The sequence below is a fragment of the Octopus bimaculoides genome, chromosome 2, assembly GCF_046866305.1.
Source record: "Octopus bimaculoides isolate indiv1 chromosome 2, ASM4686630v1, whole genome shotgun sequence".
Taxonomy (NCBI): domain Eukaryota; kingdom Metazoa; phylum Mollusca; class Cephalopoda; order Octopoda; family Octopodidae; genus Octopus; species Octopus bimaculoides.
Genome location: NC_142929.1, coordinates 44,756,358 through 44,773,330, shown reverse-complemented (window position 1 = coordinate 44,773,330; position 16,973 = coordinate 44,756,358). Strand labels below are relative to the sequence as shown.

At 37.5% G+C, this 16,973-nt stretch overlaps 1 protein-coding gene across 1 annotated transcript in view; it reads left to right on the top strand.

The window, feature by feature from the left end:
• The window catches only part of LOC106879406 (uncharacterized), a 148,356-nt gene that overhangs the window by 103,887 nt on the left and 27,496 nt on the right, over positions 1-16,973 (top strand). The window contains exons 6-8 of the mRNA XM_089338240.1: positions 3,275-3,421; positions 13,411-13,575; positions 15,520-15,648. Of these exons, the coding sequence (XP_089194366.1) occupies positions 3,275-3,421; positions 13,411-13,575; positions 15,520-15,648 (441 nt within the window). The remainder of the gene's footprint in view (positions 1-3,274; positions 3,422-13,410; positions 13,576-15,519; positions 15,649-16,973) is intronic.

The following is a 16,973-nucleotide window of genomic DNA, read 5'->3' as shown; positions in this document are numbered from 1 at the left end:
TCTAAGTGTGCGCCTGTAGGCCGGATGGAAGAGAGAAGAGAGGGTGCCTTCACGAGGGTCCAAAGTGTGCAAGGTTTTTGATCACCTTACGGTAGAACACCCCGCCTCTTGGGGAAGCATATTGTTGATTTAATCTTTGTTAATCGTTGTGTTTGTTGGGAGTTTACACGTTTAACCTCACTGTCCCTCGTCTGTATATCGTCCTCTATGTTTTGTGTTCGGCCATGGTGGCCAATAAAGAATTATTATTACTATTATTATTATTATTATTATTATTATTATTATTATTATTATTATTATTATTATTATTATTATCATCATCTTCATTATTACTATTATTATTCTTATCATCATCATCATTATCACCATTATTATTATTATTATTATTATTATTATTATTATTATTATCATTATTGTTATTATTATTATTATTATTATTATTATTATTATTATTATTATTATTATTATTATTATTATTATTATTATTATTATTATTATTTTTATAAAGGCGACGAACTGGCAGAATCGTTGGAACGTCGGGCAAAATGCTTAGCGACATTTCGTTTCTTTACGTTCTGATTTCTGTTCTGAGTTCAAATTCCGCCGAGGTCGACTTTGCCTTTCATCCTTTCGGGGTCGATAAATTAAGTATCATTTAAACATTGGGGTCGATGTAATCGACTTATCTCCTTCCCACAAAATTGCTGCCTTCGTGGCAAAATTTGAAACCATTATTATTATTATTATTATTATTATTATTATTATTATTATATTTTTAAAAAAAGGATTGACGTAACTCTTCACGAAGGTAAATAGTCAAGACGAAGAGTGCGATTTTAGATGTTTTATTTTTTTAACAACATTTTGACAGAACGTCTGTCTTTCTCAAGTTCAAACCAAAAGGTGATTGAAAATAGCAAGTGAAATAGCTAAGATTAGCAAAGATAGTAAAACCTACACGCCTAATCTTAGCAAACAAAATACAACAGATTACAGAATTCCTTTAGTGATTAACTGGCACCGACGTTTCGCTGGCATTTCAAAAGTGTTGCATGAAAGTTACCAACATGTGGTGAAAAAATATCCCAGTTTCAAACAAACATTTCCTCAGCCGCCCATTGTAGCCTTTCGACGGAATAAGAACATAAAAGAATTATTGACCTCTATATCTGACTCCAAGAAAACGAACATTGGAGTATCTACACGCTGTACCTTAAAGAACAGCCGCAAGAGAGGTAAGCCCTGTTCATTGTGCAACAACATGAGTGAAGTGAATACCATCAAAAATCATAATAGAAATGTTATGATTTATACAGAAGGGGGAACCTGCAAAGATTCCCATTTAGTGTACGGTGCAGAATGCACGAAACATAACTTGATTTATGTTGGTTGTACAACGGAACAATTAAACAAAAGGTTTAATGGGCACAGATTCGACGTCAGGCACAAGAACAGTAGTTCAACAGAACTTGCTGAACATTTCGTTTCAAGCGGCTGCAATTTTGAAGAAGATTTGAAAGTGCACATTCTCAAAAAATATCCTGAATGTACCCCACTTTCACTTCTCAGAATGTATGAGGAGAAATATGTTTGCGGGTTATTGACATCACGCCCTGGAGGAATGAATAAGATGACAGGAGAATATCATCAAATTTATACAAAACTGTTTGATTGAATATTCTTCTTTCTCTCTTTTTCTTTTCTTTTTCTGTCGTCTTCCTTTTTCTTTCTTTCTGCTTATTAAAAAACTGACAAAAGCTGATGATGTCATTCTATCAACGTATGGACGCTGGTTACTCACGTTCATAGTTTACGTTTGGTTTCTGAAATTTTGAATTTTCAATCACCTTTTGTTTTGAACTTGACAAAGACAGACGTACTGTCGAAATGTTGTTCAAAAAATAAAACATCTAAAATCGCACTCTTCGTCTTGACTATTATTATTATTATTATTACTATTATTATTATTATTATTATTATTATTATTATTATTATTATTATTACTGTTGTTGTTGTTGTTGTTGTTATTATTATTATTATCATTATTATTATTATCGTTGTTGTTTTTGTTGTTCTTGTTTTTGCTATTAATTTGATCATTTGGTCTTTATGAGTTCAATAACCACTTTCGTAAGTTTTGATCTTAAAATTACCTCGAAAATGTTTTCCCTCCTGAAAACTTTGTCCTCTAGAGTTCTTTTTCTATTCGTACCAAGTAGTAAACTTATACAAAATGAAAGACATTATTTTAATAAAATAAATATGCTTCGGAAACATGCCAGACGATATGAAAAAATAATACAACAGTAGAAATTAAGGAGTCACAAGAGCTAACATCATATAACTTAAAAACCCTCTAATTTTGGATAGGAAAATTGAATGATATTAAACGATACGTTAATAAATTTGAAGACTTCTAATATCTGTATACATTTACTCAACTAATAATATAATATATATTGATTTATTTTATCTTAGAAATTATCAGATAGATAATTTTCACATGATCAAATATATACTTGATCGAATCGAATCAATATATTACTGGTAGTTATTTTATTGTCTCCGCCAGAAGATAGAAACGTAAAGTTAATATGGACGTGGTAATTATCGAGAACAAAGAGTGACAAAATTATATATTGTAAGACACTGCACTGTTTCGGAAACTAATCTTCCCTTATTTTAATATATATTCGAGAAAATAAACCAAGATAAATACAGTTCACTGACACTCAAGCAAGTTAAACATCTCTGTGGCCTTACATAGATGTTCTGACAAGACTTCAGACTTCATTTTCAAGATCATAAACTATTAAATGCTGCTATCCTTGTTACATGTAATGATTTATTTGTGTAATACTCTGTATTTCAGAACCTTCATACTACATTTATGACACATACATTACTTTCTTAAGTCGCATGAATATGCTAATATAGGAAATTTACGACTGCTATAAGATATACAAAATCATGCTTATACTACAGTGTTTGTATTGTGTAGCTAAATCTTATTTTCTTGTGCAAACATTATAACTGGATGCAACTATAAAATCCTGAATTTCTTTCACAGAGTTGAGTACCTTAGCCGTTCAACTGAGTCAATCACTCAGCCGGCGGATTATTGAGTTTGTGATTTGGTTTTGATTCATGAGTAGAAACATTTTCTTTCTTTGCGTGTGTCAATTCTAAAGAGTCGAACTGGCCATAACTATCAAAATCTGCCATTTTAATACTGGTCCGGTTTATGAATCAGAATTTTTTTTTCTTTTTTCAGATGGAAAAACCAAATATTGCCAATGAAGATCTTCAGGCTATCCAAGATTATTTGCTGAATTTCTTGGCACCAGAAAATACTGATCAAGACAGTCATTACGTGCATTTAAGCAAAATTAATAGCGTGGCTAGTTTTGTAATTAGCATGGTAAGTCAAATTATTATGTCACAACCGGTAGGTGGAGGTGGGGGTTCAACTGGACGAATGTCATCCCCATCACAGCTCCATGCAAATATAATTATTAATTATTAATTAATGGGAATTTTGTGTTTTTCAAAAATTGGACGGCTAATGATGGATTTATTTTAACAATTGAACTCCACCTCACCTCCCGGTTGGAATTTTGATTACGCTCATATAATTACACCGGGAAGAAAAAAAAAGTGAATCCATCACATATGGAGACTTTGTCGAAGAGAAAGCCTGAGTATTATAGATTTATTTAATTCTTTTGAATTCATAAAAACAGAAGAAAAGAAAAAAAAACAAAAATGACTTTAGTAGAAATCTTTTGAAAGAAAGTATAAATTTAGTCGAAAGTCACGAAAAGGAAAAAACAGTAGTAGTCGTAGTAGTAGTAGTAGTAGTAGTAGTAGTAGTAGTAGTAGTAGTAGTAGTAGTAGTAGTAGTTGTTGTTGTTGTTGTTGTTGTTGATGTTGATGCTAATGTTGATGCTGCTGCTGCTGCTGCTGATGATGATGATGTAGAAAGGGGAGGGGACGAGACGTAGGATGCCGAAGTGGAGACAGGCGTTGAAAGATATGTATAACAGATAAGGTAAAGAACACAAGAGACTGGGGAAGGGGTAAGTGTGGGCGTTTGTGTGTATGAGTAAAACAATTAACCAAAATATGAATAGAGAGAGAGAGAGAGAGAGAGAGAAAGAAAGAGAGAGAGGGACAAACGGAGACAGAGAGGAGAGGAAGGGATAAGAGTCATTGAAAAATTAAGTAGATATAGTAGAGAAAACAATGAAACACAATAGAACTGATAAGAGCCACAGAAAGACACGAACTGATAGCGAGAGATTGGTGAGAGAAATGCTGGGAAAAAACTACAGAAACAGAGTAATATAGCAGAGAGGGAGGGAGGGAGAAAGAGAAAGGGGGAGATAGAATTAATAAAAGTAAAGATATAATAAGAAAACATCAGATGAACTAGATATAATTGATTAATACAAGAGATACATTTACAATCAAGTGTGAGGATGATCGATATGATAATAGACAACAAGGTCAAAGGTTACGGATTCGTATTCTGTTACTAGCCCAGCGTTGTATTGGCAGCCAGGGCACTTAGCTTTCAAATTAATCATTCCATTTCAAAGTTTCGGGTATAGAGGCGCAAGGATGACTGTTTTGCTTAACAAGTTCGCTTCGCAGCCATCTATTCGCCGGTCCAATCCAACCACATGTGAGGTCTTATTGGGAAAATTACACCTCTAAAGCGCAACAACATATATATATATATATTCTTTTATTCTTTTACTTGTTTCAGTCATTTGACTGCGGCCATGCTAGAGCACCGCCTTAAAGGGTTTTAATGAAAGAAATCGACCTCATGACTTATTTTTTGTAAGCCTAGTTCTTATTCTATCGGTCTATTTTGCCGAACCAACACACCAACATCGGTTGTCAAGCGATGGTGGGGCGACACACAAAAACAAAGACACACATATAAATACACATACATACATACATACATACATACATACATACATGCATATATATATATATATATATATATATATATATATATATATATATATATATATATATATATATATATATATATATATATATATACATAATTAAGGGATCAGCAATAGATGCTTCACCACATACCGAAGTTCAGAAATAGCAGCTTAAAGTGCTGAAACTCCAACAGATAGCATTACTTGTAACTCACAAAGGCAAGACAAGAAGAAAAAACAACGAAACTAACCAGTCGTAGTTAATCATAGACGCGTTTCTGGCTTATAAGAGATAAACTCTTCATTTCCTAATGAACTGGCTGGCCTATGTAGGTTCGGAGATGGTTTCAAGTTGTGCCGATGCATGATGTCACTCGGTCATGCATGCACAATTGCTAGCATCGTCGAATTTGCAACTGGAATATCATACTGATGAGGAAATGAAGAGTTTATCTTTTATAAGCCAGAAACGCGTCTATGATTAACTACGACTGGTTAGTTTCGTTGTTTTTTCTTCTTGTTTTGCCTTTGTGAGTTACAAGTAATGCTATCTGTTGGAGTTTCAGCACTTTAGCTGCTATTTCTGAACTTCGGTATGTGGTGAAGCAACTATTGCTGATCCCTTAATTATGTTTATAAATGTATAAGAACTTTTAAATAAGTTCTTCACCGATAATGGTGTTTACATACCGAAGAGCTTGGTAAAAATTATTAATTATTAATTTATTAATAAATTAATAAATTGATAATCCTTTACCCTTTTAATTGTAATATATATATATATATATATATATATACTGAACCACAAAAGAAACGTCGCAATTGAAAAGATTATCTATTTCACACACGGTATTGAGATTATATGGATTCTATCACATTTCTAGATAGTTTGACACCAGGAAGATATCATTGACCAAAAAAACCACTCTCCTTTGAAAGGACTGCTCTACTAGCAATGTGCACCAAAGAAGAACTAAGAGCAGTGATCCAATTTCTCTGGTCTGAAGGTGTGACAGATGCTGAAATTCAGCGGAAGCTTTTAGCACAATTGGTTGCTGTGTGTGGACGGGCATTGTCATGCAATAACGAAACTTTCTTCAACAACAGACTTCGGCGTTTTGTGCGAACTGCCGGCTTCAGTTTGTTGACCAGCAAAACACTGTCTCTTGCACTGTTGATCGTACACCCCTTTTCCAGCACCTGACACACCTTCCGATCAGAGAAATCGGATCATTGCTCTTTGTTCTTTTTTGGTCCACATTGCTAGCGAAGCAGCCATGCTTACGCTGTAAGGCCAAAAAGAAAAATGGAGCGATCAGGCTCAAACTAGGATCACGTGACCACAATAGTACCAGCTATAAGCACGCATGCGCGTAATCCTTATTGTCCTCTGAAAACTCTGACGATTTTCCTTATAAGGTATTTAAAATGTGAAAGTATATTTTTATACATGCTTTGTAATTTTAATCTTATTCGAGAAATGAAACAGTTGTTGGTTAATATGTTGATTAATTAATGAATAAATACGACGGGCTTCTTTCAGTTTCCATCTGCCAAATCTACTCACAAGGCTTTGGTCGGCCCGAGGCTATAGTAGAACACACTTGCCCAAGGTGCCACTCAGTGGGACTGAACTTGGAACCAAATGGTTGTGAAGCAAGCTTCTAACAAGGTTTACTTGTTTCAGTCATTGGACTGCGGCTATACTGGGGCACCGCCTTGAAGTGTTTAGTCGAAAAAAAAAGGACTCCCCAGTGCTAATATTTAGGTCTGGTACTTATTTCGATCGGGATCCTTTGCCGAACTGCTAGCTTACGGAGACGTAACCAAACCAACACCAGTTGTCAAGCGGTGGCAGAACAAACACAGATACACACTCATACACACACACACATACACACACACATACACACACACACACACACACACACACACACACACACACACACACACACACACACACACACACACACAAACGATGGGCTATCATACAGTTTCCGTCTGTTAAATTCACTCCCAACGTCGGTCCTGGGCTGCAGAAAAAAAGATACTTTTCCAAGATGTCTCAGAGTGGGACAGAACCCGAAACCACGCGGTTGCAAAGCGAGCTTCTTAACTACACAGCCACGTCTGCACTTATATGAGTGTGTGTGTGTGTGTGTGTGTGTGTGTGTGTGTGTGTGTGTGTGTGTGTGTGTGTAGCTTTCACTTATGTAATTCGAGGAAGTGTATCACAATCGACGAGAAAGCCGAAAGCTGGTGCATTTACGAATAAAGTACCTTGGATATTTGTTTTGCCTCGAGTTAAAGACGCAATTTTGTCACTTTAGCTATCAGAGATGACGTGAGCCGGTGACTAACTAACGATGCTATTTATTGTTCACGGGTTGCAATATAAAATAAATGAATAAATGATTAAATAAATAACTTCCTCTGAAGGCTACAAAATGGTTCGATTGTTTACAGTGTCAAAGATGAGTTCAGTTTCACCCGTATTTGCCGGATCCCACTGGTCTCATTGAGATATTCATAAAGCCGTTCGTTCCATTCATTAATGGGTATATCATTAATGGAAATTGCAAGCACCGTCAAAATGTTTACACAGAAATTATCTAAATTACAAACTACATTCATAGTCAGGTAACTCATACGTATATCTGCTAAGAAGTTAAATATAGTAGAATCGTTTTATGGTAAATAATAATTTTAAACAGAAAAAGGGATAAAAATAAAAGTAGAATAAAAACACATACAGTATTACAAGAAACAGGAATAATAAATTTTCTTCTATAGGCACAAGGCCAAAAACTTTGTGGGAGATGGTCGATGTAATCAACCCCCAGTGCTGACTGATACTTATTTCATCGACCCTGAAAAGAATCAAAGGCAAAGTCGACTTCGGCGGAATTTGAACTCAGAATTGCCTCTAAGCATTTTGTCCGGTGTTCTAACGATTCTTATTTCTTTATTGCCCACAAGGGGCGAAACATAGAGGGGACAAACAAGGACAGACAAAGGGGTTAAGTCGATTATATCGACCCCAGTGCGTTACTGGTACTTGATTTATCGACCCCGAAAGGATGAAAGGCAAAGTCGACCTCGGCAGAATTTGAACTCAGGACGTAACGGCAGACGAAATACCGCTAAGCATTTCGCCCGGCGTGCTAACGTTTCTGCCACCTTGCTGCCTTCACAGTATCCAAATATAATAGGCACAAGGTTTGAAATTTTGTGGGAATAGGCCTAGTCGATTCTATTGACCGAAGTGCTTGACCGGTACTTATTTCATCGACCCTGTAAGGAATGAAAGGCAAAGTCAACCTCAGCGGAATTTGAACTCAGAACATAAAGATGGACGAAGTGCCGCTAAGCATTTTGTCCGGCGTGCTAATGACTCTGCCACCTCGCGGCGTTCAAAATAACCAGAAATAATTAGACGCAATTTAAGAAATATTTGCAAGAGAAAAAAAAGACAGATGAGTGTTTTGTTTTACTACAACCCACACTATTCCGTTCAAAATATTCGGTTAATTCATTTACAAGCAAGCTCGATTGCTATGTTGCACTGAGGAAACATTTAAAGAATTGATTTGTTTCTGAGTGATTGGGAAATGGCAAATAAAGAGACGTCCACAGACATTTGCAACATAGAAGTCTATGATTGTGATTTGTCAAATGTAACTTTCGGAGTATCAACAGACGGAAATGTTGTCTTTCAGTAAGTAAATTAACATAACAGTGCTGCAGCATGTATTGTGTAGGCATTATATTTCATTCATCTGACAGTACAATGCATAGAAATGAGTAAGAAATATTTAACATACTATGGATGATATAATAGAAATAATATAACCTGGAACAGACTATATATGAAATAATACCTTATATATTTGCATAATCACGCGTTGAGCGAAGTGAGGTAATGGAAACGTGTTGGGTCCATAACCTAGAGGTTCGTTGATCGAAACTACGCTCTGCAAAACAATGGATGCTATTTTTGATAATTATACATCGTAACTGAGTTGACTACAAATATACCAACCATACAAATATACTACATGGGTAGGTAGAAGTTGTATAATACACTAGAATTTTGTAGAGGGTCAAGGGAGTCATTAACTGGCCGGGGTATACCAAAACCCAAGTAGCATAGTGGCCAGAGACAACAACAACAACAGGACTATGCTTATATAAGACGAGAACTATTTATAAACGCCACGCAGAAGTAATAGCTTGAAGAGAAGAGAGTGCAGGTGGACGAGAGCGTGTGCGTATATATGTACATTTTTGTGAGGAATAGAGAGAAAACGATAGATACCGTATTAAATAAGATTAGTAATGCATTCAGGTGGCTTACTTGTGGGATGTCAGCTTTAGACTTGCACCATCGCTTGGTTAATATTGTAGGAGCAAGATTATAAGTTAGTTGATGTGAACGCTACAACTCTATCACTAATAACCCCTAAATTTGCTGTTCACTTAAGAAAGAGTGACAAAAACAGAAACGAGCTAAGATTCGATGACTGAACGGTTGCTCTGTATACACAGATCTGTCATATGGATAGATAGCCTTCTAAATATACTTAACAGAATTAGTAATGGAGGTTGAAATAGCGATTCATATCTCATAGTTTTTGTATTGCATTGGCTCAGAAGTTTTGCGACTTCCATCTATTTGAATCTCATTCAGCTTCGATGAGGTTATGGGGTTAAAACTACACATTCTCTCCTATTCATATTGTTTATACAGCTAGAGAAAATCTCTTTTTATCTCGCCCCCTTCTGTATGTATATATGTATATATATACTCTCACTCTCACTCTGTATGGATATATATAATCTAATGTATATTATACATACATATATATAGAGAGAGAGCGAGAGAGAGAGGGGGGAGAGAGAGAGGGGGAGAGAGAGAGGGGGAGAGAGAGAGGGGGAGAGAGAGAGGGGGAGAGAGAGAGGGGAGAAATATATAGATAGAGAGATAGATCGATAGATCGATAGATAGATAGACAGATACTTGAATCATGTGTATATACATAATATGCATATATATGATAGATGTGTGTGTGTGTGTGTGTGTGTGTGTGTGTGTGTGTGTGCGTGCGTGCGTGCGTGCGTGCGTGCGTGCGTGCGTGTGTGTGTGTGTGCGTGCGCCTGTCCGTACGTATATATGTATGTGTAAGAATTGATTTAATGAACGGAGCAATAGAATATGTTCGGGTGGAATGGAGGGTGGTAGGTTGCTTCATATGTAACAATAGTTGTCCATTCTCCGGTGAAACAATTTATTTCTTAATATACGATAGCAGAAGTTCATGCAGAGTGCAACTTTTTCATCATTATAGGATAGCAATATTCCAATCGTGAGCGGGGCAGAAAGCTTGTATATTGTTTCGTGACAACAAGGGTTAATGGCCTGTTTGGACATAGGATAGTTTATTACTTCATATACGACAGCTGTAGCTCATACTTACACACGATTTGGTGTTTAGAAGCAGAACGAGGTTTGGTCGGTGCATATAAATTCCTGTATGAAAGAAAAAGTTAATGTTGCTTCAAATTTATTTACATTAGTAGCAGATAATAAACAGCTAGCATCATCCACCTCTGCACTATACCTGATGTTATCGGCAGCAGCAACTGAGCTACCAATACTACCATTGCCACCACCACCATCACCACCACCACCACCATCACCACCACCACGACAACAATCATAACCGCCGCCGTCTCCACCTCTACCATCATTATTATCACGAACAACCAACCCTACTTTATTGTAAATTGGCATCGTTTTCCGCTGTAGTATATTTTAGAGGTGGCGGGATGTGTTCCCTGGTACTTTTAAGGGAGACCATTCTGTTGCATGCATTCATGCTAGGTCTCGGGTGTTATAATGTCATGATATTTTGAAGAAGGGATTAATGTGGCGAGCTGGCAGAATCATTAACACGCTGGGCAAAATCTTAGTGGCACTTCGACCGTTTTTACGTTCTGAATTCAAATTCCGCCGAGGTTGACTTTGTCTTTCATCCTTTCGGGGTCGATATAATGAGTACCAAGTTGTGTACTGGGGTTGATATAATCGACTTACTCCCTCCTTCGAACTTACCTGCCTTGTGCCAAAATTTGAAATCAATATTTTGAAGAAGGGATGCTTTCTACATCTGTAACAAAAGAATCTTAGATTTTCCTTCCCGTTGCCCTTTATTCCATCAACCTCTCAAGGAACAAACACGCGGCTTGGTTAGAGTGTTGCACGATCACAAGATCATGGCTTCGACTGCCGGACCGGACGGTGTGTTGCACTCTTAAGCAAAAACACTTCATTTTTCATTGCACCAGTCCATTCAGAATAACCCTGTAACAGACTGGAGTTTCGTTTGGAAGGAATGTCCTGATCTCGGTCGCGTAACGTCCTATGACTCGAGGCAGTAATGTGTTCGCACTCCGTCGCTTACGACGTCGAGGGTTCCTGTTGATCTGATCAATTTGTTTTGCTCTTTACTCGCGAATGAAACCTGCAGCGTTTTTCCGTTGATATTCAGAGAACAACTAGTTGTAGATGTGTAAGTATATGTGCAATTAACCATGGAATTGATTGTTGATTCTTTGAATTTAATGTGTAATGTATTAATCATGCATCTACGTCGATCGCACTCTCTTGAAACGTGTAATAACATTTAACATATTCTGTTTCCTGCTCACACGCGCACAGATGCACACACACACACACATACACACACACACACACACACACACACACACATATGTATATACATATAGGCACATATATGTATATGCATACATGTATGCCTGTACACATGAATGCATGTATAAACGTGAGTATATGAGTTATCATTGTCCAAGTACTTTAATTTTCCCTGTTTAATTCCTCTTTTTCACTCTTCCGCTTTTTCCTTTCCCCTCCCTCTCCATGCACGCACACACTCACGCACACAAATACAAGTATATACGTATAAATATGTATGTGTGTGTATGTGTGTGTGTGTATATATATATATATGTGTGGAGGCGCAATGGCCCAGTGGTTAGGGCAGCGGACTCGCGGTCATAGGATCGCTGTTTCGATTCCCAGACCGGGCGTTGTGAGTGTTTATTGAGCGAAAAGACCTAAAGCTCCACGAGGCTCCAGCAGGGGATGGTGGCGAACCCAGCTGTACTCTTTCACCACAACTTTCTCTCACTCTTACTTCCTGTTTCTGTTGTGCCTGTAATTCAAAGGGGTCAGCCTTGTCACACTGTGTCACGCTGAATATCCCCGAGAACTACGTTAAGGGTACACGCGTCTGTGGAGTGCTCAGCCACTTGCACGTTAATTTCACGAGCAGGCTGAGGCATTGCGAGACTAATATCCTGGTGTAGAACTTAATATACATATACTTCAGAACGAAGTGTTAGACTAGTACGGAGCGGTAATCAAAAAATGAGATGACCAAGGTAAAATTGATTATCTTATGAACTTCATTAGCTTACAGCTGTTTCTGCTATAAGATGCAGTAAACAAATAGTTGGGCGCCTGAATAACACCCTATATCTTCTTCGGAGCCTCGAATATGAAATGCATATATATATATATATATATATATATATATATGAATATGTATGTATGTACGTATGTATGTATGTATACACATATATACATATATATATATATATATATATATATATATATATATATATATATATATATATATATATATATATATATATATATATATATATATATATATATATATATATTGTGTGGATAGGCGTAGGAGTGGCTGTGTGGTAAGTAGCTTGCTTACGACCCACATGGTTCCGGGTTCAGTCCCCCTGAGTGACACCTTGGGCAAGTGTCTTCTACTATAGCCTATAGCCTCAGGCCGACCAAAGCTTTGTGAGTGGATTTGGTAGACGGAAACTGAAATAAACCCGTCGTATATATGTATATATGTGTGTGTGTGTGTGTGTGTGTGTGTCTATGTTTGTCCCTCCAACATCGCTTGACAACCGACGCTGGTGTGTTTAAGTCCCCGTAACTTAGCGGTTCGGTAAAAGAGACCAATATAATAAGTACTGGGCTTACAAAGAATAAGTCCTGGGGTCGATTTGCTCGACTAAAGGCGGTACTCCAGCATGACCACAGTCAAATGACTGAAACAAGTAAAAGAGTAAAAGGATATATATATATATATATATATATATATATATATATATATATATATATATATATGTACAAACATAAATACATACGTACGTACGTACATATCTACATATGTACATACATACATGCACACATACATACACACATATGTACATACATACACGCACACCTACCTACATACATACACACATAGATAAAGAGAGAGCGATCGCAAACGAATTTCTTTCTATTGTTTTGATTCTTTCTTTCTGTTTTCTATGAAAATCTCAGTCGATCAAAAGTATTCTACAGAAATTAGGATACGATGCCAGGAAAATGGTAGACGGTAGGTTTATTGACTATGATGCCGGCAAAAAAGACCCTGAAACTTTTGAGGAGATGATGTTTAAAATTTCCAACGACGATAGCGAAGAAAAAATAAGAATCTTCACTCCCGTAAGTTCTTATTTCGCTTCTTCTTCTTCTTCTTCTTCTTCTTCTTCTTCTTCTTCTTCTTCTTCTTCTTCTTCTTCTTCTTCTTTCACCTCCACCTTCTCCACCTCCACCTTCACCACCACCTCCTCTACCTCCTCCTCCTCCTCCTCTACCTCCTCCTCCTCCTCTACCTCCTCCTCCTCCTCCTCCTCATCCTCACCACCACCACTGTACCCAACAATGTTATCTTCTAGATCACTTCGAGCCTGACAGCAACTTTAATATTCTTAATATGTTTTTAAAAGCTCTTGGAAACTTCTCCTAATGCTCCAGTTACCACCGGTATCACCATTACTTTTCTCGTGTCCCATAACTTTCCTATCTCGTCCCTCAGTGGCTACTATTTCTCGCACTTTTCTGTTTCCTTACATTTCACCCACGAATCGCCTGGTATTGCAACATCTATTAACTTTCCTTCTTTTTCATCTTTATGGATAATCACGATATCTGGCCGTCTCGCCTCTATGTCTTGGTCGCATTGTATGTTAAAATCCCAGAGTATTTTATAATGTTCGTTTTCCATTATTCTCTCTGACTTGTGTTCATATCATAGTTCGGCTCTTTCGAGGTTTGCTTTACCGCACAACAGCCAGTAGGCATATCTGACCACATTGTCGTGTCTCCTTCTGTATTCGCGTTGTGCGAGCTTACAGCATTCACTAACAATGAAAAATGAAAAATAAAAAAGTAAACAAATAAAATAAAGGGGGAGAAAATTCACAGTGACAATGCTCTTCTCAATACGTGTGACGTACCAGTTAAGACAATCTTTTGTGCTTCCTGCATGGATGGTAAGCCAGGGATCATTCTGAAATAATTTTCAGTTCCTTTTTTGATCATTCCAAGTGCTCCCACAATCACTGGTATTGTAACCGGCTTGAGATACCACATCTTTTCGATTTCGATTAGCAAATCTTTATATTTTCTGAGCTTATCAAATTCTTTTGCCGAGATATTATGGCCACAGAGTATGCGCATGTCAATCAATAAACATACTTAATTGTTTTGGTCTTTCACAACAATATCTGGTTTATTTGCTTTGATGGTCCGGTCTGTAAATACAAGGAAGTCCCAAAGAATAGTCACATTTTCTCCCGCAGGATGATGCTTGTACCGTTTGTCAGCAGTTTTGATTTTATAATGCTGACACATTATCCAGTGTAGATATTGACTAACTCTGTCATCTCTTGATTTGTACCCTACAGGTGCTAAAACCTTACATCCAGAGATTAGGGGGTCCACTGTTTCTATCCCATCGTTGCAGTATCAGCACTTTGGGTCTACACCATTTTTCATCACATTGGCTTGATAGTTCCGGGTCAATAAGCTCTGATCTTGGGCAGCCAAAATAAAGCCTTGACTCTCTGCCTTTAGCCCTGAGCTCCGTAGCCACTGATGGGTATACTTCTGGTTTACATCAGCTTGTTTGCTACGGATCACATAGTTGCCATGCAGAAGTTTTTTGTTCCCACCTTATCATACAATTGTTCAAACTCATTTTGCTTTACTGTTGATTTCACCTTCTTTGCAACTACAATTGCTGAACTTCCATTATGCTGTTCAACTGGGGTAGTATGCATAAACTCACTTGAAAATCTTTTGCTCTCCTTCATAACAGATTGAAGCTTTTTACGTCTTTCATGGTTTTCAACGAGTTTTAGCATCCACTCGTTAGATGTTTCAATATACTTTGCCAGTCTAACTGTAGTGGTTTTGTAGGACGAAACAATGTACATGATAATACTTCCAATCAGTTAATATCAAAAGCCATGAGAGCCACTGCCTGGTACTGCATCAGGGCATCATTATTATTATTACTATTATCATTATCATTATTATTATTGTTGTCGTTGCTGTTGTTGTTGTTGCTGTTATTGTCATTTTTGTTTGTTTGTTACCAAACAGATAATTAGCCTTTGTATTGAGAAGTTGGTCAACATCAGCGATTTTAGCACCGAGATTAAGGTCTTAGAGTTAATGTCCAGTGTCAATGCCGTTTCAGGGTACTACCCCTATGTAAGCGAAATCGACATGGTAAGTATAAACAATTGTTTAAATTTCTTTTGTTTTTTCACCCCTTTGCTTGTCGTGTGTGATACACATGTTAGGCAAAGGGCTGAGTATTTTACCTTTTATCTTCTATTTCCTTCAGTCGTTAGATTGCGACCATGTTGGGGCATCACCTTGAATGAATCGAACCCAATACTTTTTTTTAAGCCTGATACTTATTCGATCGGTCTCTTTTGCCGAACCGCTATATTACGGGGACGTAAACACGCCACCACCGGTTGTCAAGTGGTCGGGTGGGGGACAAACACAGCCACAAAGACACACACACTCACACACACACACACACAAACACACGCACACTCACACACACTCACACACACACACGCACACTCACACACACACACTCACATACACACACACACACGCACACTCACACACACACACTCACACACACACACATACACACGCACACTCACACACACACACATATATATACCCGACGAGCTTCTTTCAGTTTCTGTCTACTAAATCCACTCACAAGGCATCGGTCGGCCCATGGCAATAGGCTATGGTAGAAGACACTTTTGCAAGATTCCGTGCAGTGGGACTGAGCTCAGAACCATGTGGTTGGGAAGCAAGCTCGACCTGATGATGATGATGATGATGATGATGATGATGATGATGATGATGATGATGATGATGGTGGTGGTGGTGGTGGTGGTGATGATGATGATGATGATGAGGATGATGATGATGATGATGATGATGATGATGATGATGGCGATGATAATGATGAAAGTACATTTTCGGAACTTTTCTTATCCAGTAAAATACACATGCTCGACGGAAGAGGCCTAAATTCATTCAGTTAGAAGGCAGCTCAAATGTTTATTACTGAAGGACGCAAAGACTTTGTCCATCCACTAAGTTCAAATGTTTGCAATTCTGAGTCTGATACATCATAACAAATAACACCTTCGTATCAGAAGAAAAGGCAATGCCCATTAGCCATTCTCAGGGCTTCTGTGATTTGTGGAAGTGAAGGATGGAGGTATCGCCAAATCAGTGAACTAATCCGAATGCTTACGAAAGAGTAGATTCCGCTAAAGTTAACCAAGGAACCAATCTGTTGTGTTAAATCAGACGATGAATTCAATCTGCTTTCACAAGTCATAGAGGTATTTGATCCTAGAACGCAAAGAGGCAGATTAAATAATGCAAGGTATCCAGTCCGACGTTCTTACCGATCCACCAGTCCAGAAACCTGGATTGGTACATAGTTATTGTCCTTGAATGGATGAAAGGTAATGTGTTCTTCCTTCACATAACTTTAGAAAATAAAAAGTAGA